Source organism: Talaromyces stipitatus, genomic scaffold (assembly GCF_000003125.1).
Source record: "Talaromyces stipitatus ATCC 10500 scf_1105507295511 genomic scaffold, whole genome shotgun sequence".
In the NCBI taxonomy this organism is placed as follows: Eukaryota; Fungi; Ascomycota; class Eurotiomycetes; order Eurotiales; family Trichocomaceae; genus Talaromyces; species Talaromyces stipitatus.
In genome coordinates, this window is record NW_002990119.1 from 369,845 (window position 1) to 391,065 (window position 21,221).

At 44.2% G+C, this 21,221-nt stretch overlaps 8 protein-coding genes across 8 annotated transcripts, besides 3 other annotated features; 3 read left to right on the forward strand and 5 right to left on the reverse strand.

Annotated features, from left to right (window-relative positions):
* Positions 1-401: 401 nt before the first annotated feature.
* Positions 402-741, forward strand: TSTA_098480 (uncharacterized protein; the record flags this gene model as incomplete). Its single annotated transcript, XM_002485784.1, has 2 exons — positions 402-577; positions 651-741. The coding sequence occupies 2 exons, from the start codon at positions 402-404 to the stop codon at positions 739-741; spliced, it is 267 nt and encodes an 88-aa protein (XP_002485829.1).
* A 483-nt stretch (positions 742-1,224) lies between these two features.
* TSTA_098490 (class III chitinase ChiA2) lies at positions 1,225-2,568 on the reverse strand (the record flags this gene model as incomplete). The annotated part of the gene is made up of 2 exons (XM_002485785.1): positions 1,225-1,396; positions 1,459-2,568. The coding sequence occupies 2 exons, from the start codon at positions 2,566-2,568 to the stop codon at positions 1,307-1,309; spliced, it is 1,200 nt and encodes a 399-aa protein (XP_002485830.1). The 3' UTR covers positions 1,225-1,306.
* A 4,006-nt stretch (positions 2,569-6,574) lies between these two features.
* TSTA_098500 (transposable element tc3 transposase, putative) lies at positions 6,575-7,887 on the forward strand (the record flags this gene model as incomplete). The annotated part of the gene is made up of 2 exons (XM_002485786.1): positions 6,575-6,634; positions 6,679-7,887. The coding sequence occupies 2 exons, from the start codon at positions 6,575-6,577 to the stop codon at positions 7,885-7,887; spliced, it is 1,269 nt and encodes a 422-aa protein (XP_002485831.1).
* Positions 6,847-7,884: a mobile genetic element.
* Positions 6,853-7,740: a mobile genetic element.
* A 449-nt stretch (positions 7,888-8,336) lies between the features above and the next one.
* TSTA_098510 (uncharacterized protein) lies at positions 8,337-10,694 on the reverse strand (the record flags this gene model as incomplete). Its single annotated transcript, XM_002485787.1, has 6 exons — positions 8,337-8,615; positions 8,676-8,870; positions 8,982-9,138; positions 9,184-9,945; positions 9,976-10,430; positions 10,500-10,694. 6 exons carry the CDS (start codon positions 10,692-10,694, stop codon positions 8,337-8,339), a joined length of 2,043 nt encoding a protein of 680 aa, XP_002485832.1.
* Positions 10,695-10,970: 276 nt separating this feature from the next.
* On the reverse strand, positions 10,971-11,516 carry TSTA_098520 (uncharacterized protein; the record flags this gene model as incomplete). Its single annotated transcript, XM_002485788.1, has 2 exons — positions 10,971-11,310; positions 11,398-11,516. The coding sequence occupies 2 exons, from the start codon at positions 11,514-11,516 to the stop codon at positions 10,971-10,973; spliced, it is 459 nt and encodes a 152-aa protein (XP_002485833.1).
* Positions 11,517-12,284: 768 nt separating this feature from the next.
* On the reverse strand, positions 12,285-13,076 carry TSTA_098530 (uncharacterized protein; the record flags this gene model as incomplete). Its single annotated transcript, XM_002485789.1, has 2 exons — positions 12,285-12,707; positions 12,852-13,076. The coding sequence occupies 2 exons, from the start codon at positions 13,074-13,076 to the stop codon at positions 12,285-12,287; spliced, it is 648 nt and encodes a 215-aa protein (XP_002485834.1).
* Positions 13,077-14,545: 1,469 nt separating this feature from the next.
* On the reverse strand, positions 14,546-16,849 carry TSTA_098540 (MFS transporter, putative). Its single transcript, XM_002485790.1, has 4 exons — positions 16,327-16,849; positions 16,154-16,262; positions 15,550-16,094; positions 14,546-15,453 (listed from the first exon to the last, which is right to left on the reverse strand). Exons 1-4 carry the CDS (start codon positions 16,546-16,548, stop codon positions 14,812-14,814), a joined length of 1,518 nt encoding a protein of 505 aa, XP_002485835.1. The 5' UTR covers positions 16,549-16,849; the 3' UTR covers positions 14,546-14,811.
* A 184-nt stretch (positions 16,850-17,033) lies between these two features.
* Positions 17,034-17,056: a microsatellite.
* A 2,420-nt stretch (positions 17,057-19,476) lies between these two features.
* Positions 19,477-21,108, forward strand: TSTA_098550 (uncharacterized protein). Its single transcript, XM_002485791.1, has 7 exons — positions 19,477-19,708; positions 19,762-19,798; positions 19,859-19,926; positions 19,988-20,179; positions 20,247-20,546; positions 20,614-20,976; positions 21,029-21,108. Exons 1-6 carry the CDS (start codon positions 19,532-19,534, stop codon positions 20,938-20,940), a joined length of 1,101 nt encoding a protein of 366 aa, XP_002485836.1. The 5' UTR covers positions 19,477-19,531; the 3' UTR covers positions 20,941-20,976; positions 21,029-21,108.
* Positions 21,109-21,221: the final 113 nt, after the last annotated feature.

The window sequence follows — 21,221 nt, forward strand, 5'->3', positions numbered from 1 at the left end:
CCCGCTTTGCTTTATTGTAGCCCTTTTCGTCCTGAACATCAATGATCGTCATATACCGGAATATACCTATCCCACGGCTTGGAATGATCTCGAAGACTCCATGGGTCCATGGCCTGGTTCTGCAAGAATGAATCTAGTATAAATGCAGATATTGACCGACTCGTAATTGGCGCGACCTCAGTCGGCACCCATTTGCCTGCATCATTGACAAGAATGGCGACCATCGACCCCAATCGGTTGCAGCTATCGGAACAGCCGACCATTTGTGGACAGGATTTGATGATGCCGTCCTCGGTATTTGCTGCTTGCTACGACTCTCAGATGTGCCAGATAAAAGATCCGGCTCTATCTTCCTACAATCATTGTGCCAGAACAGGTTTCTTGAACTCGAAACGAGAAAGATGTTCAATGACGCTTTAATGGTCGGAAGTCCTAACTTTAACGACAGGCGATTAAAGCCCGGGCTTTTGACGGTAGAAGAAGCAAAGAAAATGCCACCGACAACATTTGGTATTACAGGTTACGATCCACTCCGGGATGAAGGGCTATTATATGCAAAGTTCCTGACTGAACAAGGGTACGCTGAAGTTTCCTAGCCAAATAACATGTCAAGGACGGTGTTTTCTAACATAACTGGCTTTTATATGCAGTGCGCCCACCAATGTTCATGTTTTCAGAGCCTTACCGCATGCTTTTCGTATGCTTGGAGACAAATTGTCGGCAAGTTCTGGGTGGGATTAAGTCATGCTTGATAGGATCAAATGAGCATTGAGCAAGCCGACTAAAGTAGTTGAGTTTGTTGTGAGAAAACATTAACAATCCAATTCGGTTGCTGGATCGTCGAGATGCTTAGGTCAATATCCTACAGGTTCTCAGTCAGTTGGAATCAGACTCGGCACGATTTGATCAAGTAATGTTATTCGGATAACAAGATAATTATTGCAAAACTGATCTCTGTTTGAGAGAAAAATATGTACAAGAAGCGAACGATTCTCCAATCCCTTTCGTCCCCACAGAAGAGCACTGTAAATGCTGTAGTAACGAGGAATGTTCCACTCTGTTCAGAAAATGCATCAGCGTGGAAAATAAACAAGAAATTTATCAATGATAAATAGATGAGGTGAAAGCCCATCCAAGCAAAATAGTAGCAGTCGTTCTTCCTCCACCCCTTACCTATAGTAGATGTTTTTGACAATATGACCGAGTGATTGTTACGCCAATGAACACTCTTGCCCTTGTGATCTCAATGGGTAGGTAGCTCCGAACCAGATCCCCATCGGAGACTTACAGATCGCAGCGAAGCGTTCTACTGACACGATGACCAGTACTGGCTCTCTTTAACACAGGTGTATGGGGTAGCGCAAACGGTCGAACCGGTGTAGCCCTCACCTCCACACTATAAAGATGTTGGTTAGATGGAGCAAAATAAGAAAATTGAAGAGGAAGTTTTTAACTAACCTGACCCCACTGAGGTACTGGCACACCAGTGGCGGTGACAGTAGCAGTGGCAGTAGACGTGGTTTGGGTGGGTGTAGTAGTCGTGGAGGGAGGAGTAGTTCCACTTCCACCACAGGGAGAACCAGTTTTTAAGATGCTATGCGCTTGCTGAGCGTAGTTGCAGCCATTAATCACATTGGCGTCAGAAAATGCAGCATCCCACATCATAATACCGCCCCAGTTTGAGCTGGTGTCAAAGGAAGCTACGGTGCTTGCGAGGACACTCGGAGACTGGTAGTAAACAGCACCACTCTGAGTGCCAGTGGAACCAAGCTCGGACGCAGGAACACCGATAAAGATTTTAGCGTTGGCAGAAGGAGTACCGGAAACGTATGAAACCCAGTCAGCGTAGTTGAGAGTGTTTGGGTACGAGCAGTAACCATTATTATAGAACTGCACCCAAAGGTAATCGAATTGAGCATTCTGAATAATCTCACCCATATTAGGCTCCGGGATGGGGCATTGGGGAGCGCCGGTAATATAGTAGGTATTGCTGGAGTCTGAGGCGAAGTTGGAGCGGAGCTTAGAAATCATATATTGATAGTACTGGTTACCGCTATTAGCTTCGATATCGAAGTCCCAGCCGTTAACGAAGGTAGATCCAAATGGTCGTGGTATGCTCCCCCCGGAGGACTTTCCATAGGCATCCCAGAGATTCTGGCCGATTGTCTCTGCTTCGGCTTGGGATGTGAGGGAGTAGGCACCAACAGCACCGCCGAGCGAAAGGATAACCTTGACACCATTTGACTGACAGGTGGCAATCTGGCTGGCAAGGGCATCACAGTTAGTGCCTTGACCGGAGGTGCTAATTGAGCAATCGTTCCCAATCACACCGGCAGGAATCGTATTACCGTTTCCGTACTCGTAAAGGAAGGAAAGAACAACAATATCAATACCGGAGTCGGTAGTGCAGTAGGTCGAAAGGTCGTTATTTTCGCTTGCTGCGGCCGCATTTTGGCCCCAATAAACAACAACTTCGCCTCCAGGACCGCGTGCCTGCAGCCGATGAGGAGCAGCAATAACGGCACTGGCCATAAGGCCGAGGCAGATCAAAGCAGTTGACGTCTTCATTGCTATATACTGAGCTTTGGAAGGCAGCTGGAAGGCAGCAAAAAGGCTAGATAGCTGGATTTCAAAAGCTATGTACAGTGGAAGTTAAGAATAGACAAAAGAAGGAGTGTAACGATCCGTCAAGGATCTATTCAGTGTCAAACTGAGTGAGGGGGTTTGAAAGGAGAGACTGGCTCGTGAACTGAGAGAGTGGTAGTTGAAAAGAAAAAGAAAGGAACCATGAGCTTGGGAGACAAGGTCATACTTATATTAACGTTTGGAGGAGGGCCACGGTCTGTAAATCCCTAAATCTTAGAGCTCCCTTTCCTATTCCGGAACCATAGTCAGGAGGCACCATCTTGGGAACCGCAGCGAGTGCTACACAAACATGGGACTAGTAAATCATCTACATGCATTCATGTATGAGCTTGGTCCCGGTTGTAATCAAACATAGATAAGAATAGCCATGTGTTCATGCAGACGGTTACATAGCCGAGTCCCCATGTGAGGGCTCAATCAGGGTGGTGGTTTCGAAGATCGGAGGTATCAACTGACCCCCAATGACAGAGGGTTACAGCGACACCTGCCATGAGGTTGACGGAGCACATATTAGTACCCATTGAGGGGGCTAGATCAAATCAGAGAAAAGAATAAGCACGTTTCTTACCAGGAAAGCTAGGGCACCACGTACATGCTTCTAAGGCTCAAGCGCCAGTTTAGATTTGTGACACACTAGCTTCCAGTAAACCAATCGGTAGTTGAAGTCGTCCAATCTCTTTAGATCTAGACTGAATGAAAGAAAAATTCCGACTCGCTATTCATTCAACATATCTATCGAAGCAGTTTACCTCGATGACATCTGCGCAGATCTGAAACGAGGAGGAGCTTAATGTATCTTGAAGATGGTTTCTGTCATATTCGTAGCACCCAGATGTCATCAGTAACGTCTTAAAATAGAATCACGTTCCTGGTGGTGGACGCCTGGATACAGACAAGTCAAGCTCTAACTACGGCTTTAACATAATCCCTCGTTGATTTTAAGGTACCGAGATGATAATGAAACTTGTCGCACCATTGGCGAGTTGATGATACTAGTGTGATTACAACGTAGTAGTTACCCTATCGTGAGCCAGTCATCAGCAGAACTATCAAGTACAAAGATGACCCTAAAATTAAGCTCTTTCTAGATAGCCAGTTACCGTTATCGATGGTGCGGTAGCAACGTGGCGTCAACCACGAAATTTCGGGCCCCTTACCGTAAAGATCTTTTTAAATGAAATATAACTTGGAAAACGGTATATGAGCGTACTCAGACGTCCAGAGCAAAAAAGTAATTTGTTACTTGTTTCTGATTTCTCGAGGAGCGTATGTCCATATGATATGGGAATTTTGAACGGTATAGAAACTACCTAGCGAATGATATCCCTCTAATTAACTACCACTGACGCGTACAATATGTCATCCATGCTGAGTACTTAGAAAGTAATCTCCTGCTGACATTACAGAGTCATGGCTAGCGACGCCACCTGACATGCTCTAGTTAGTACTGGACTAAGGTACAACAAGCCATTTTCGATTTCTGTAGCCGTCTGATGTTTCATTTCAGAGTCACCCCTTGTTCCTTTGCCGTGATTGGTGGTGGGGGAACATGTAAACGTTAAAACCTGGAAGGATTAAGCGGGACTACATAGATCCAGCATTTTGGCTTCGGGATGTGATCAGATTTAACTCATAGTTTACTTTTATTGGTTTGTCCCTGGGCCAAGTCCAAGGTTCTCCTTTGTACCTCCTTTGTCAAGCGATACAAAAAGTGACTATACACTCTTCTCGCGCTTTTTTGATACGATCATAATTTTCACTTTTGGCTTGACGCATTGGCTCTCTTGTCCAACTATTGATTTCCCTTTTGAAACATGTACAGGTACCGGATCATTGGTGAAAAGATCCCTCTACAAGGGCTTATCGCATAGGTAACTGGCGATTCAATCATGAGTTCGTCTAGCGAGTCACATAACACTTGATCCCTGCATAGTGACGGCCAGCGAACCACGGCTTGGAAACCGATACTGCAGTCGAATTTTGAAATGTGTGCAACGTCCCATCGAGTACAGCGGTACTATGGCACTATAAACGATATAAGTTGTTGCATTAAAATCTTCGGGTGTTAATGTAGCTAGTCGGTAGCTGGCACGTAACTAAGTTCATTCTGATTTTCTTCGCCTTCTTGGAATCAATCATGCGAACATTGCATTCTATACCAGAGCCGTTAACGGCCCCAGCGCCACCATTGTCATCTTGTCAGGTCATCCTCCCATGATATCTAGTGTTTTCTCACCCCAGTTACATCGAGCGACACCTATACGTGCAGAAAATAGCGGCCATGTCGCTACGACTTACAACAAAATGAGAGAAAAGAGACTGGGAACATGACACATAGGGAGCTTACTGCAATCACTTCATGGCGGATTGACTGTCTTTATACATGCCAATTACTCCTATCAGATAGAATATGTACTGTTGTATCGTTGTATTAGGACACACGAACCACATCACATTCGGTACGGTGAACTATCTACAGAAGGGATGCCGTCTGTCAAATTCTATCTGTATTATGTCTCGTTTCATTTAATGACAGCTACTAGAAAAATATAAGATACCAATCAGACATACAGCAACCCTTAGGTCCGATTTCTCTCTATCTGGAAATGACGTTTCGATTTTTGACGGTTGTGCTATTGCTTACTGGGAGTGACACTGGGTGATGCATAGTCCGAGTGTTCCTATTGTTTAATATTCCGACATCCAAATATGCTGATAGGGCTCGGCATCGTAATGCAGTTGATCGAACGTCTAGAGAACGAGACACAATACTCCAATACAGCTTGCATTACAAAGACGAAGTCCCACGCGCTCTGTATGAGTCAACGAACAAATACGCCGTTCAAATCATTCGGGGAGCGGATATGAAACATGATGAAGCGATATAGTTCATTAGCTAGACTACAGGTGATGGTAACAGCAAGGGTATATAGCCGCAATAGTCTTGTAATGTGCCAGCATTGCCTAGCTTGATCCAGCAGTCAGATTGAAGTACTGAATAAGAGTTGCTGGGTTAGCAATGGAAAAAGATTTCAACTATTAGGTATACGACTATCGACCAGTAAGAAGAAATAGAGAAAATCGCCATGAGCACAGGTAATGTTGGAACTATAGGTATCGTAAACCTTGGTTGACAGGTAAGTCAGATCAGAGTAAACTCCTCACTGAACTAAGGTTCGGTGGTATTCTGCTAACGAGAGTGTCACAAAGACGAGTATCGAGCTATATCAAAGAGACAATAAGAGAGGAGTAACTGTGTTGACTAGCTTAGAGTGATCTGTGTACAGTATGTACTCTTATACCCTAGGTTGTACAGTTAATAAAAGACAGTGGAGGAAAACTAGTACACGGTAAATGAGCGTCCTTATATATCCGCTCTAGATTGTATGATTTGTATCCCTGACACAACGTATTGTATCCGTGGTAAACCATATTGTGTCCTGAACACAACATTCCTTGTCGAATAACCCTAATGTCCTAATCCATTATCCGGATAATCTATTGTTCCATCGAGCAGTAGTCTATCCAAGATGGGCTAATCTATTGGCTGTGACTTGATTCTTGTGACAATAGGGCTCTCGGGATAAGTTTTCTGGCAGATACATCCCCATCCATGGATAGCATGAGTTAGATAAATGAGTATCTCTAAGCCTGATAACACATTGCATGATAAGTAATGAAATCGTTCCAAAAATACTTAATCAATTAGGGCAAATATATAAACATATATCTGCAATATTGGCTTTCATGCAGACTTGTTATCTAGTGAGCCACAGCAGCAACATGTATCTTACCTTATTTTTTGACAATTCATCTTGCCCGATAACCAAAACCATGGATGTCCAGTTAAGCTCTTATCAATAAGATCGTTCATCGTCTGATCTACGGCATTGTCTGGAGATCAGACCACCGCTTCCATACATCAGAGATGCGCGCCGCCAATCATGTGTTCCGTTACTGCAGATCCGGCCCGAAGCGGGTCAAACGGGTCAGCTGAGCCAATCACATGCTTAAGATTTTGTCCACGTACAGTGGGGGTCCAGTAGTGTTGGCACCCCCCTCTTACCGCCCCCATTTACTGCCGGCAAAATTAGCCCGTTGAAATCGCGTCCCATCGCGTCAAATACAAATTATTATGAAAGTCCTATATCTTTATATTTTTCACCAAAAATCATGGCTCCTCGACGTCGTACAGCGCGTAAAGAACTAGACCCTTGTATGAGAGCTCGGATATGTGAGCTTCATACAAGCGCGCGCTGGGGCTATAAACGAATTCATAAAGCGCACCCAGAGATCCCTATATCAACTATTCGCAATACAATCAAAAAAGAGCATCAACGGGTTAATCAACGCTCATTACCTCGCTCTGGGCAGCCTAGCAAACTATCATCTGAGCAAAAAGAGAACCTCGTTCAGCTTACAAAAGAGAATCCTCATATTAAATTTTATGAGCTTCAAGAATCGGTGGATATGCGATGTTCAAAGACTACTATCCGTCGAGCATTCCGCAATCTTCATATGAGGAAATGGCTACAACGAGACCGCCCTGAAATCCTTCCTCAGAATGCAGAAAAAAGGCTTCAATGGGCACAGAGGTATGCTCATTTTACACCTACAGATTGGCAACGTGTAATATGGAGTGACGAATCTACAGTTGAACGAGGCAAAGGAGGTCAATTGATTTGGACTTGGAATGATCCTAGTGAGCAACTAGTTGAGCATGACGTACGTGAGATTCGTACTGGGAAAAGCATCAAAAAGATGTTTTGGGCTGCATTTCAATATAATATCCGTACGAGCTTAGTTCCATTAACCTCGGATGGATCATCTCGTGGAGGAGGTATCTCTGCGACAGTTATACGCCAAACTTATATGGACCAGCTTCCAGAGTTACTTGAGAATGGAGATATCTTTATGCAAGATAATGCGCCTGTTTATACAGCTCATATTATTCGTGACTTACTTCAAGAAATGCAAGTTGAAGTAATGATTTGGCCGCCATATTCACCGGATTTGAATCCTATCGAGAATCTATGGGCAATTATGAAAACAATCATCCGCCAGGATCATCCTGAGCTAGAAAATGCACCGGATAATGATACTACGTTATGCGCATTAATACAAGCAGGCATAGAGGCATGGGAATCAATCGGGGAGCGCGTGCTTCAAAATTTAAGCGACTCTATGCCTCATAGAGTGCAGGCAGTACTAAACGCAGATGGCTGGTATACAAAATATTAGAGCTTTTTGGAGGTTTCTGTGGGTGCATCTGCACTAGTACTAGTACGATAGGCTTCCTAACATGGAATATGGGTTCAATTGGGTAGTCTTAAGTTGTCTGTCTTTTCTATCTTTGACCCCGACGCGTAAGGGATTCCTGGTGTAGCCTTCATCACGTGATTGAAATCACGTGATGTCAGTTATCCAGATCTCGACTGCATCCTCGCATCCAACACTGGATCTCTTTTACAAATGGAATTGCAGTCGAGCTCCCAACTCTCATAAAAGCATGCAAATCCCAATAATCAGGCTCCCTGTCAACAATTGTCAACCTTGTCCTAATCCTGCTTGGTCCTTTCCACAAATCCTTCCACATGAATCGTCAACTTATTCTTGTCAATGAAGTCCCGTAGGGCCCCATTTGGGTTCGCCTTTGTGAAAGCATCCGCGGGATTATCGTCTCCATGGATCTAGCGGATTTCATCTATTTCCCGTTTCTCGTATAACTGACGGAGCGCTATAAGGTCGATTATGAGGCGCTTTTCCTTTGTGGTTCCTAACTTGACGAGGCACTCATATAGTGAGTAGCTATCGGTGCAAACCACAACTGGGATTGTAGGTAAATTAAGGTGGTCCGTGATCATCTTGATGGTACTTGCCAATGTAATTCCATAGTTAAATCCAGTTGTTAACCCATAGATCTCCGAGGCGAGAACGCTCCGGGTTACACGCTTGCACTTTGACGAAACCTAATGGATTATGTTACCGGTGGCAATAAAGCGTCCTTCCTTAGAAAAGTCTTCGTTGACCATAGCGATTAGAAAACCAATCTGGGAAGTCAAATCTCGGTTATTCGCAAAGGATCCATCTGTAAAGATCATGATCTTTGCCTTTGTTAAATCGAGGGGGATGAATCTAAGACCTCGTTTAGGATTCTCGGCTTGCCATATAAGGCGTTTATTCAATGCCAAATAGTCGTTTTCGGATCGATCCTTCTCCTGCAGCTAGGCCGCGACGGCGAGATCATAAGAAGCCTCTGGTTGGCAGATAGACGCGAGGTAAGCCCCTTGTGCTCGTTGCTCAATGTACTTCTACGCGCGATCTGTTGTTCCAACTGGCTCTATCTTTGTCGCTTGTCCTTTTTGCTGCATGAAGACGTTGTCCTGCTCTAAAATAATCCTTGCGCCATTGAATTCTAAAGGAGTATCCTGCAACAATTGGATTTTGGGTTTGGCTTTGAATCCCACTTCCTGTAGTGCTTGCTCCTCACCCCTGGCAAACTTTTCTGTTGCGATGATGAGTGTGTCATTAGTCTACATGCCCACTAGGCTGAAGCTCTCAGCGCCTGGTTTTGTCACGAGTAGACATAGATCATACGTAGAAGTCTCCATGTCTATTTTCACCTTATAATGCTCGTGGTAGGTGCCAAACCAATGAACGCCAGCTTTGGGAATGCCATACAAAGCTCCTTCTACCAACAGTAGTGAGTCTAGTGGATATTTACCCCTCATTTCTTTGGGCAGGTTGGCAACGATAATACGTTGCAACTTTGTCTTAGCCTGTGTATACGCTTGTGTGATATCACAGATCTCCACAATCATATCTATACTTAGTAAAGTGGGGATAAGGGATATTAATAGCCTCTGGCTGGCCTGTTGAATTGTTGGCGCTTGGGTCAGGATCCTAGCTTTCCCAGCGTCATTATATCCTTGGATGACTAGGCGTAATTTCTCATATGGGATCTCATTCTTCCCCTTGATCTCATTAACTAAGCGGGAGTTGAAAATGTGGAGATCTCTGAGATTCACATCATCTCGGTGGACGATTTTGAACGTCCTGTTTGCAATCAGGCCATTGATCTCTGCAACGCTTGAAAGTTCGAATGGGGCACCTTCTATCACAATCTTTCCTTCTCGTCTCAATTTGAGTGCGAGTTCAAGGTCGCCCTTCTCTTTCTTCGATAGGTATACGTTGACATCCGCTTTTTGCTTGTTCTTGGATCCTCGTGGTCGTCCTCGATGTCGTGGAGGTGGAGGTGTCACGGGTGGTTCAGGGACGTGGATTCCATCATCTGTCTCTCTTTGATCTCAGAGATACTGCTGGACTGACATTGCCCGGAAAGCGACAGCACCATTACCAAGATCGACTGTCACGTCATGACCATTTACTAAGATAAGTTTATATGGGCCTGTCCAACCCTTGCCTTCTCGCCAAACTTTGACATTGGCCCCCAGGGGGAGGTTGAGTGTCTCTGTGATTATCGGACTGTTCCTAGTGTTTAGCGCGTCATTGACTTTCCTCTCAGCCACTGCCTTTCTTAATTCGGCCATTACTTTTTTCATCGCCTGGGCACGTCTAATCATCAGAGCAGACGGTGGTGAATCTAAAGTTAGGCGTGGATATACCCTAAAAACTAGGACGGTAGGCACAATTCCATCTGGTCCTGCTATATCGTTGATAGCTTTCACAGCCATTTGCAGAACCACATCCTTGCTTATAGTGCTTCCCATCTCTGCTGAAATAATGTTAAATGCACGGCACAGCAGTGCGTGATATCGTTCAACCTTTTCAATCCCGGAGTGTGCTTCAACTGGCATTTAATAACATCGAATTCCCATCATCATTGTCTCTACTTTGAATTCATTAGCGGCAAAGTTGGTTCCAGCATCGTGCGAGATGACGTCTGGTGGACCAAGATAGGTGTCAATCCATGTTATATAGATTGCTTCCCAAGTGTCTTTAGCGGACAGAGATTTTAAGAATTTGGCGGCTTGGAAGGACGTCACCGAGTCGACGACATGGAGGACCGGTTCGCCATCCAGATACATGACATCAATAACGATCTCAAAGTTGAATTCTTGATCGTCGGTCAACGTAAATTTGAATCATCGAGGGGCCTGCTGATTCATTTGGCAGTGGTGACAATACCTCTTGATCTTAGCAAGAGATTTGTGGTCAACATCGTCATGACCGGCTTACTCTAAGAGTTTGTGCAATCGGTCAACGCTTGAGTGACTAAATTGTCGATAAAGGCGTCTCATTTCTACTTCTGTTAAGAATATTACTGGTGTATGATTATTGTCTAGGAAGAACCAAGGGTGTCCTCATTTCCAGACAATTAGCACTCTCAAGTCTCCCTTGACCAAGCAGTTGGTGGTGTTGTCAAGGTAAGCTTCGTGGTGATCCATATTAGCAATGCAAAGTAAGAATGGAGTTGGTGTATTCATAACATGGAAATCGACATTGCCAATTGGGGTCTTTATAGTAATAGCTCCCTCAGAGTCAACGCTATCCCCTTGACCAAATCGAATTGAGTACTCTCCTGCACGAGATTTGTCGACTATGATCCCTGGATAGATCTTTTGTAAAGCGGTGAGTTGACGTCTTCCAACTGTTGATACTCTTGCTGCTCCTGTGTCAGGTAAGATTCCATGGAAAATCTCACTGTCATGTCAGTCTATCACAAATTGAGAAGCAATGGTAGGGGGGTTATCTTGCTCAGTCTCCTCGCCTATTATCTAGTGTAAGAACACCTGATCTTGCAGTTGTCCAACCATAAAGTATACTGTTGCTTCATCCTCATCATTATCTTCAGCTTCTTCCTCGTCCTCGCTGTCCGACGTGATATTATAACTGGCTTTAAAGTCCATTAGAAACGCGCGATATGTCTTGTCCGAGGCATTAGCTTTGCCCTCAGCATGGTGATACCTGTCAAATTGCTCCCTCGCCTCACTTTGTTCCTTCTCTGAGTGGTTGTAAGATCGACAATCTGGTTTATTACATATCCAACATTAGCTGTTATGTCGTTGTCAAGAGCCATTATCTTGACAGTTTTGGCGTCGCCACGATCTCTGAGGTGGCGGGCGATTCCCTTGACTAGTCTTTCCAATATACTTCCTGTTGATGAAGTGCATTGATGGCACATTGTTAGATTTAGCAAGATATTGACCAGCTGCTTCCTTCTTTTGCATAATAGCAGCCCTTGCACAAAGTCGTGATACCAGTGTTTCAAACTTCGTCGTTGGTTCACTGAGGACCTCGCTCATTTCTGGTGATCCTTAACATACCCTTATGATAGCTGATACAAGATGTTCAGGGGACATATAATGCGGTCTTAACGCACGTTGGCATAGATGCAGTTTTTCTACTAAGATTTCTACTGCTTCTGGCAGTGTCTTCCCTGTGTTCTCACGACGCACGTCGACCAGGGTGATCGACGTCCAATCCTGGTAGTAGAGAGCGTGATTTGACTCTGTGTCAAAGTAGCTCTTTATTGCCCAATACATCTGTGCAAATAATACATCAGGATTGACATGGTGCATGTAATAAGTTTCTGCTCTGCCAGAAAGCATCTCGGGAAAGACGGCCCAGCATTGACTCAACTGGATTTCTATCAACTGGCATAGTCGTAAGAAGATTCAAACTTTGTCATCTAGGATATCGTAAAGCTCTCCTGAATAATTCTTCGTCTTATCCCATGCTTTGGTGAACTTCATAGCCAACTGAGAATCAACAGGTTGACGTCCATATTCGTTAGGTGGCACCTTGGTGTACGGATCCAATGATCTTGCTTGGAGTAGCACTGAAGAGGTAGGTATTACAGATATCTTGACTTGGCTGTGACTTGGTGTCATGACTAGTATTGCATTTGCACCTGTTTCAGGTGTAAATCTTGAGATGTCTTGTACCAATCTTAATGGCGATTGAACATGGTCTTGAATCACCTGATTTGGCACCTTAGAAGGTGTTTCTTTATAAATACCCTCGTCTTCTTCTTCGATAGATGGCACCATGTGGGTATCATTGACAATCCTTGACTCCTTGATATAGGTGGTTGCTGTCTGTTCATGGTGTCGTGAGGCTATCTTCGATCAAGGGTGGAAAGTCCTCTTTTGTAGAGCCTTCTCAGGCCATTCAAGAGGGTCTTCCATCTCTAATAATTCCATCAACGCCATTAGGATGGTCTTCCTATTCGTGTGGTCAACATACACGCCACGCCATAAAAGGAAGTCCTTCAACTTGGTTCTTATTGTCTTATCTAGATGGTTGAAGTCCTCAATCTTCCAATCCTCAAAGAAGTCATGGAACCATTGGAACATCTCAAAGTCGACCTGGAGGCCACTTGCAGCCTCGTACATGACCCGAATTGTATACGTGGATAACTTCTTCTCGTCGTCACCGGGCACGGCGTCGTAGAGCCAATTCGCCATGTTGACTTAATCTTTACCAGCTTAATTATTAAATCCAATCTCTGTTATGAATTTGTCGTCTGGCAGCTCCATAGTGGGGCTAGTCTGATAACTGTTGAGTGACTGATTCTCATCTGGATTTTCTTGGTCTTGATGATTCGGATGAGACATTGGTGCTTGTTGATTTCAAAGAACTGACCAACAGGGTGTCTCTTCTTATTAGTTTGGTGTTGTTAACTTTTGAACGCGTCAACAGCGTGGTCTCGCGATAGGGCGGTATTATGGAATGTCGGCGTTTTAACGAACTGTCCCAAATACAGTCTCTCTGGGTCTCACTCTGAGAGGAGAGAGGCTTTTAGCACAGACTTAGTTTGTCACAGGTGACGCTGCAAAGTCCGTCTCTTCCACGTGGATTCGGTTCCTCGCGATGAGACAACACAAATCCTGGAGTCAGGCCTTACTACCTATAACCACAGGTGGCTACAGCGCAGGGGTCTAATACCTTGCCAATCTATCTTAGTTCTGCAACCAAGACTGATCAGTGTGGGTGCATCTGCACTAGTACTAGTACGATAGGCTTCCTAACATGGAATATGGGTTCAATTGGGTAGTCTTAAGTTGTCTGTCTTTTCTATCTTTGACCCCGACGCGTAAGGGATTCCTGGTGTAGCCTTCATCACGTGATTGAAATCACGTGATGTCAGTTATCCAGATCTCGACTGCATCCTCGCATCCAACAGTTTCCGTTGTTTAGTTTATTACTATATTAGGGAGGCGGTGAAGTTCGGATAGTGGTTTCGGATATGGGGGGTGCCAACACTACTGGAAAGGCACTGTATCTACATCAGATGGGAGCATTCTGGCTTATCATTACATCCATCACTACTAGTATTCGCCTGCTGTCATAATTAGAGCTTGTCAATGCAATTCTCGGCATGTCTAACGGTTGAAAAGTTTCATTGCCTGAACATTTGAAATAGTCATTGCATAACTGGGTACCTTACAACTGATACAATGAATGGATCACATGCCCGTCCAAGAAATATACACCGTTATCCATCAGTTGATACGTTAGGTTTTACTTGAGTTGATAGCTACATATCCATGAATGTACCCATATGTCTATTAGGTCTGCAGGTGCTGAACAATCATCCTACCCTGCTTAAGTAAAATGTGCGTATATACATGGATAATTAGTTCCATGACTGCCATGTGCTTTCCAAGGCAAGGCTTTTAACCGTACCAGAGGGGGATAATTCTTAAATTGTTGACGCCAATGGCTGATTGATAGGGAGGGTAAAACTACAAGAGCATAATCTTTCATTACGGAGATCTTATTGATTTATTGATGTGAGTACTTAAAATGCTATGAGAAAGTGATAGAAGACCCTCTGCTCGAAGTCTATCAACGGATCAAAGGTTGCAATACCAGTTATACATAGTCAGAGATTTCACTCCTGTGCATCTTCGAAGACATTTGACTAAGTCATACAGAAAGTATCTGATCGTATATACCTTTCCTAGAATATTAAACATGCATTATTAAGAGTAGTGATGTGCTATGTCTCACACATATTGGCTTCTATGGATTGTATGTATCTACCATGGAAATCCTATGGACGTTTGAAATTTTGAAACACGAATAAAGTAATACCTACCCAGGTATGGAAGAGGAAGGCCACCCTGATATGTAGTCATATCTGATAATCATTGAACAAGCATCATCTTGAACATGTAGAAGATATAGACTCCCGCGTCAGTAGACGTAGCGGAAACTGCGATTTTGCTTGTCTGTCATTCCGGACCAAGCCTCTGCCTTGTAGTCCTCACTTGACGTGTCAACCACTGGCTCGGAAGCGCTGCGCGCATCCCTACGCTTATTTTCCCAGATATAATAGCCAAACAGTACAACAGCCAGAACTCCAGCCGCAGCCTGGGTGGCAAGAACCGCAATCTTAGCAGGGTGATAGTCCGGCGCGTCGCGCGCCTGGAATGTTTGAGGTCCAATGATGTTACCGATGGAAAAGGAACCAGCAACGAGAGCACTGCAAAAAGCGCGCTTGGTGTATCCAGCACAGTTCGCTGCAGTCCAATGATAGATAACGGGAAGAGGAGCAACAATGGCATTGACGAGGTAAATACCAATTAGGCAACCTGCCTTGTTACTTTTCGGTAGAAACGACATCAAGCCACCACCGATGATTCCTGGAATACTGCACGTGGCGACCCAGGCCCAACGATGATCCGCTCTGCGAATACCAATACCAACAGCCAACGTGGAAACGATGCTAACGAAACCACTGGGCATGTTCAAAAGAGCAGCATTTTTAGGGCTGAAACCCATGTTGCGGATGAGAGTGGAAGAGTATGTTGTGACGACGCCGGATGAGACAGATTGCTTTGATTTAGAAGTTAGTTCGCTGAGATTCAGTGCACTGCTTGCAACTACGGAAAAATTGAAGAGCGAGAATGAGGATAAGGACAGAATACATACCAGGACGACCATCAACGTCAACAACCATACCTGTACATCGAAGATAGCTTCAATAATCTCTTCGTAGTTGAACTTGTTGTTCCAAACGCCGGTCTTGTTTTCGCTGACATGTCTCAGAAGGGCGACCTTCTCGACCTCGGTCAAGAAGCGGGCCTTCATTGGAGTATCCGGAATAAGGAAGAACACAGCTGCTCCGACAATCGAAGTGACTATTCCGAGAACAATGAACATAATACGCCAGCCGCTGATAGAGGCATGGTGAACGTGCTGAAAGCCGAAAGAGATCAAACCACCAATGATTTGAGCAACGCCAAGGCCAAGATACCAGAAACTAAAACGTGGTGCTTGCTCCTTTTTCGTATAGTACTGGCTACTTATAATCATCAGGGAAGGACCGATAGTAGCTTCAAATAAGCCCAGAAATACACGTGCTACGACTAGAGTGGTGTAGCCCTTGACTCCAGCAGTAGCAGCGACAGCTATGCCCCAAACGATGACATTGAAGCCGAGCCATTTTCCGGCGGGGATTTTTTGCAAGAGGAGTGCTGTTGTTATTGCATCAGTCTACTGATATGTCACACTTGGATATGCGAATAGGACGTACTGTTTGGGACTTCTGCGATCAAGTAGGCGATGAAGAATGAGGTGCTAGCATTCGTGAAATCGTTACCGACGAGCTTTAACTCAGCCGAAATTCCCATTACAGCAGCATACTTCATGTCATAATTAGCCTTCTTGTCAGAACACAAACTTATTTTAGGACTTGAGCATACTCACGTTGATAATGACTTTGTCAATGAACTGGAAGAAGTAGCACAAAAACATCAATGGCACAATGTGCCAGTCCACCTTCGTCCGCAGAGCCTTGAGATTTACTGCATCAACCTCTGCAGAGCTGATGCCATTGTGTTCTTCAAGATATCGCAATGCATCGTCTCGCTTCCCGGAGGGAAGCTGTTGGGCAGCTACCTCGGCTTGCTTTGAGGCTGTGTCTATCATAATGTATGAAAGAATTACGGGCAGGATAATGTAATCAGGAGCTGCGCGTAATCACATACAGATGATGTACGAGATCTACAGTTGCAGGAGCTGAACCAGGGTATGAGAAAAAGAAAAGAGGAATCCGTAAAGAATATCGAATAAAAAACTGAAGTTTGGGGAAAAACAAAAGATCAGAACCCTGTGCCGATCAGGAAAAATGTTGCAGGAATACGACACAATAAACTGCGTGTTGGTTATACGGCATTGGCCGAGAAGTATTATTAGAAGGAAAAGAAAGGAGAAGAAACCTCGCTGCATCACAGACATGGCCAACCATATCTAACTAATGTTATAAAGAAAAGGCTAAAGTGTGTACTAGTTGATAAAAATTACTCCGATATCAAATCGCGATTACGGAACTACCAGCTAGCATCCCCTGTATTCTTCATCTCTTCTTAAGTGATATCCGTCTTCGCGCATGCAGGAAGCAAGGGTCTACGTCCTTTTTTTTTTTTTTTTTTTTTTTCAAATTACAGTACTAGAATTACTAAAACAACCAGCGGATAGTATGGATGCAACTTTGTGGAACCCTATGCATGCAGGATGAGCTAGTAAAACCGAAGTTACAGCCACCGGCGTGGTCTGGATGATCTCGATGGCTAAATTGTATTCTGTGGGCAATTGAAATCAGGACTATTTGCTTGAATGAACCAATGGCAATGAGTTACATGTTCAGATCATACGTCTGGACCATTCGATTACTCTAGATATTTAACAGAACCAACATGCGGAATAATCCGCTGTGAAACGGCCGGAGCACTAAGATACGAGGTGCTACAGGGGTATCTACTTGATTCATTCCAATCAAGAGGTGAGAATCTGTTCATGCTAAATGGTAGCAAAAGGTCGAATATGTACTCAGCAAAGCCGAAATCCGAAAGTATGAGTGAAGCCAGCCCACAATCTGAGTCCCACTAAATACTACGTCGTAAATATTGCCAATGTGAGAAACAAGCTCTATGCTACGCATGAGATCAGCTCTCCATTTTGTGAGCTTCCAATGGAAACCAAGTCTTGGAATGATCAGCAAAGTGAGTAAGCCTCGGCGAGGTTGTGGACCGTGTACAAAATACCTTTGATTCGTCATTTAGAGTCTATGCACAAAGACTTAAGACTTGAAAGCATTGAGAGACTTCTATGATCACGGACTGGGGCCCTTGATTACTCCATAGTCCATACGGAGTATTCCGTACGGAGCACAATGGCATTCAGAAGTGGAACCATCAAAAAACTACCAGTCATGGTCAGTAATTTACAGACTCTTAATTATTAATGTGGGTCACACTGAATTTACTCTCTACAGGGAGTCAAAAGTGATGGGAATACGCTAGCAATTAGCGTGTAATCTGAGGGTATTTGACATGTTTTTATACAAAGCTAAACCAAATCAGATCTTAGCTATCAGCTAGATAGAAAATTAGAGAGCTCCAAACCGTAATCAGTTGTAATTAATTATGATATACATTTCTAGTGCCCTCTAGCGCGTATTAGTGTATTTCCATCACCTCCCCACCGTACGTGATAGTTATCCATTACTAGCGCCAACGTTAGTTATGGCATCGTCTGTCATTGGATATTGAATTCATTTCCCTTTGAGCTTGTCGCGTAAACTTCGGGGGAGTTCCGGAGTACGTAGTAGAAAAGCACGGGACACGTCGTGGCTTGATCGCCGAGGCCCAATACAGTTAATGGTTCAAACTAAAATATGTATGAGCCAAATGGGGGCCAGGACCCCTATAAGGCTCGTCCAGTAGGACCCTGAAAACGCTAACAAAGTGCAAAGTCTGTACGAGATGTAGTTAAGGCAGTTGTTGGTTAAGAATATGGTCAATAGTTGCTATATGCTCATCAAAACATGTCTTTACCCTTACACGTGCAATTTACAAATTGATCTTTTGCAAAATTTGGTGCAGTGACATAGCAGGAATTGAGAAGGAAAACAAATCCTGCTGTTGTACTCCATAGTGTGGCTTAGGGTACAATTAGTTTGAGTTCTGGAAAAAGAAATAGTACCCCAAAAGAGAAAAGGAAACGAAAGGTCTCGGAAGGCTGGAAAATACTACGTAAATCGAGCATCCCTTCATTCAAACCCCGAATGCAGTTTAGCCGAAAGTAGCAAGAAGCTACGTATTGACAAAAAGGGAAAGACGTGATTTGTACTTAAGCGGGTCTCTGTAGTGGTTGCTCTGGGCTAAGTTACAGATCATTCAATAGAACCTTGCGATTTGTCGAAGTGGTCTTCGGGCTGTTGTGACTGGCTGATATGAAAGACGGGCGTATTCACAATGACCTCGATGGACAAGTAGGTTGGTAACATACGATACTTCGTCCCATTCTTTTGGATTCTATCTCGGCGACCGGCTACTGTTCCTGTGTATTGGGCTACATATTGCTACAAGGCTCGGCGTCCAACGAAGAGGATTTGTCAAGAACTCAGGAAAGAAGCTGGTGTCCATTGATTCCAAGAGTTGTTGAGATGAGCCAAAAGATGTTATTATACTGATGTGAACTAATTAGCATGAGGTTCGGGGTGGAAAACGTACTGCGTGCCTTGACTTGCATGGGTTCCAGATTAGCTTCTCTGCTGATTTCTAACACAAATTCTGGTTCTGCAAACCGAGTGGAGCGGTTGAAGGGGGCTGTTTTTGTACTTGGAAATTTTTGTAACAAAATTTCATCATACATAGTATTTATGTTTCTGATTCGTTGACTGCTGACTTGCTTCGGTTGTACTTTGTTGAAAGTGGATGCGGATTAGGGGCGAACGTATGTACCATGCACAGCATCCTGATAATTAGGACAAGATCCGATCAGCACAAACAGGGAAAGGATAGACATACAGTATAATACGTATCCCAGCTCCATTCCTCCTTCACCTCATTTTCTAGAAGCAATCTGATCTCGATTTCGTGGTCTGTGAGTCCCTTGATCGACCATCAAGATGGGCTGGGTATACAATGCCTCCCCGGAGGTTGAGTCCATGTCGAAGTATCCAGCCATCATTGCTGTATGCATTATCCTAACATTACTGATGGCATTGACGGTCTCGACTCGTATCGCTGTACGATGGCAGCAGCACCGAACAGGCCCTGATGATTATATTATGGCCGTTGCAATGGTAAGTTACCACTGGATCAAATTCTTCAGTACTGTACGCTGACTATCTTTTAGTTATTCAGTATAGTATACAGCACACTTTGCATTGTCCGTACGTGAAGTAGATCATTAACCCCAGAGAACCTGCTGGCTGTACTAACAATCGGCACAGAGACGAGATACGGCCTAGGTTTACCTCTCAGCGTTCGTCCCCGGCAAAATCTGAGCACTTACACAAAGGTACGAATAAATGTGCGTAAGCACACATGACAGAACTGGAGATATTAATGGGCTGATATAGGTGAACTTCGCTGGTCGTCCATTTTACCAATTCGGCATCGGACTTTTCAAGCTAGCACTTTGTGTGAGTTATTTGCGGTTGCTATCCGGTACATCGAAAAAATTTTACAGAAGTATTATCATTGCCATTGCCGCCATATCAACACTTGGCCATCTCGCCTGGACCTTGGTTCTCATTCTCAACTGCCATCCGGTAGGTTCGACTCGTCATTCCCGTATCCGTATACAGTCTTCCTATACTCATACAGGCATGTAACTAGGTCAGTAAATCATGGACGCCAACAGAAGCAGGACACTGTCTGCCCTTCGGACCTACGAATTATGGTATGGCTGGGTTTTCGATTGGCTGCGATATCACAACCATCCTTGTTCCCATTCCGATGCTTCTGGATCTTAAAGTTCGGCCAGCGCAGAGAGCGGGTATCATTGCTCTTTTCTCGCTTGGACTTTTCACAACAATCTGTTCTATTCTGAGATTGACACAGATTAGAGTCATTGCGTATGGAGATGGAAATTCAACAATGCTCGTGCTTTGGGGAACGATTGAATTCAATGTTGGTGTAAGAGAGCCCGTTACCCTAAATTCTCCTACATCCATTGATGAACTAACATCTTTTGATTTGCCAGAATATCATTACCTCAGTACCATACCTGGCCCCCCTCTTCAGACGCTGGGTGTCCGACTTCGGATATCGTATCGGATACGGCAGTCGATCACATACTATCCATACCACCGAGAACTACATAATGAAAAGCTACGGGAAGAATAGTGTGAAGTCCAGCGTGAACCACGATCCTACCTCCACAATATCCAAACGAGCCGTGATACGTACTCCAAGTGAAGAGCTTATCTTAGGCGCTGGCGATGAACCCGGTCCGCGGGAGATTATACGGACAACAGAATATAAGGTTGTCGTGGACGAGGATAAAACGATAAAAGATTACAGAAATTAGAGTTATTAGCCAAATGAATGCTTCCTTTAGTCGTCGGTATGTGCTTCTATGTGTTTGTGGCCGAATTGATTTGCTAACCGTTGAGTAGGATATCCGGATTATTTTTGTACATTAGGGCTAGGAGTTTAGTGTTATTACTAGTAAATATACCAACGGTTGGGACAGACCAAAAAATCTTTCGTAGAAACTTTATACCACTGGCTACGTATCTAAGCTTGAATGCATCATTCACGTTCAGGATAATATACCGAATCCCGATGTCAATTAAACCCTAATTTGGG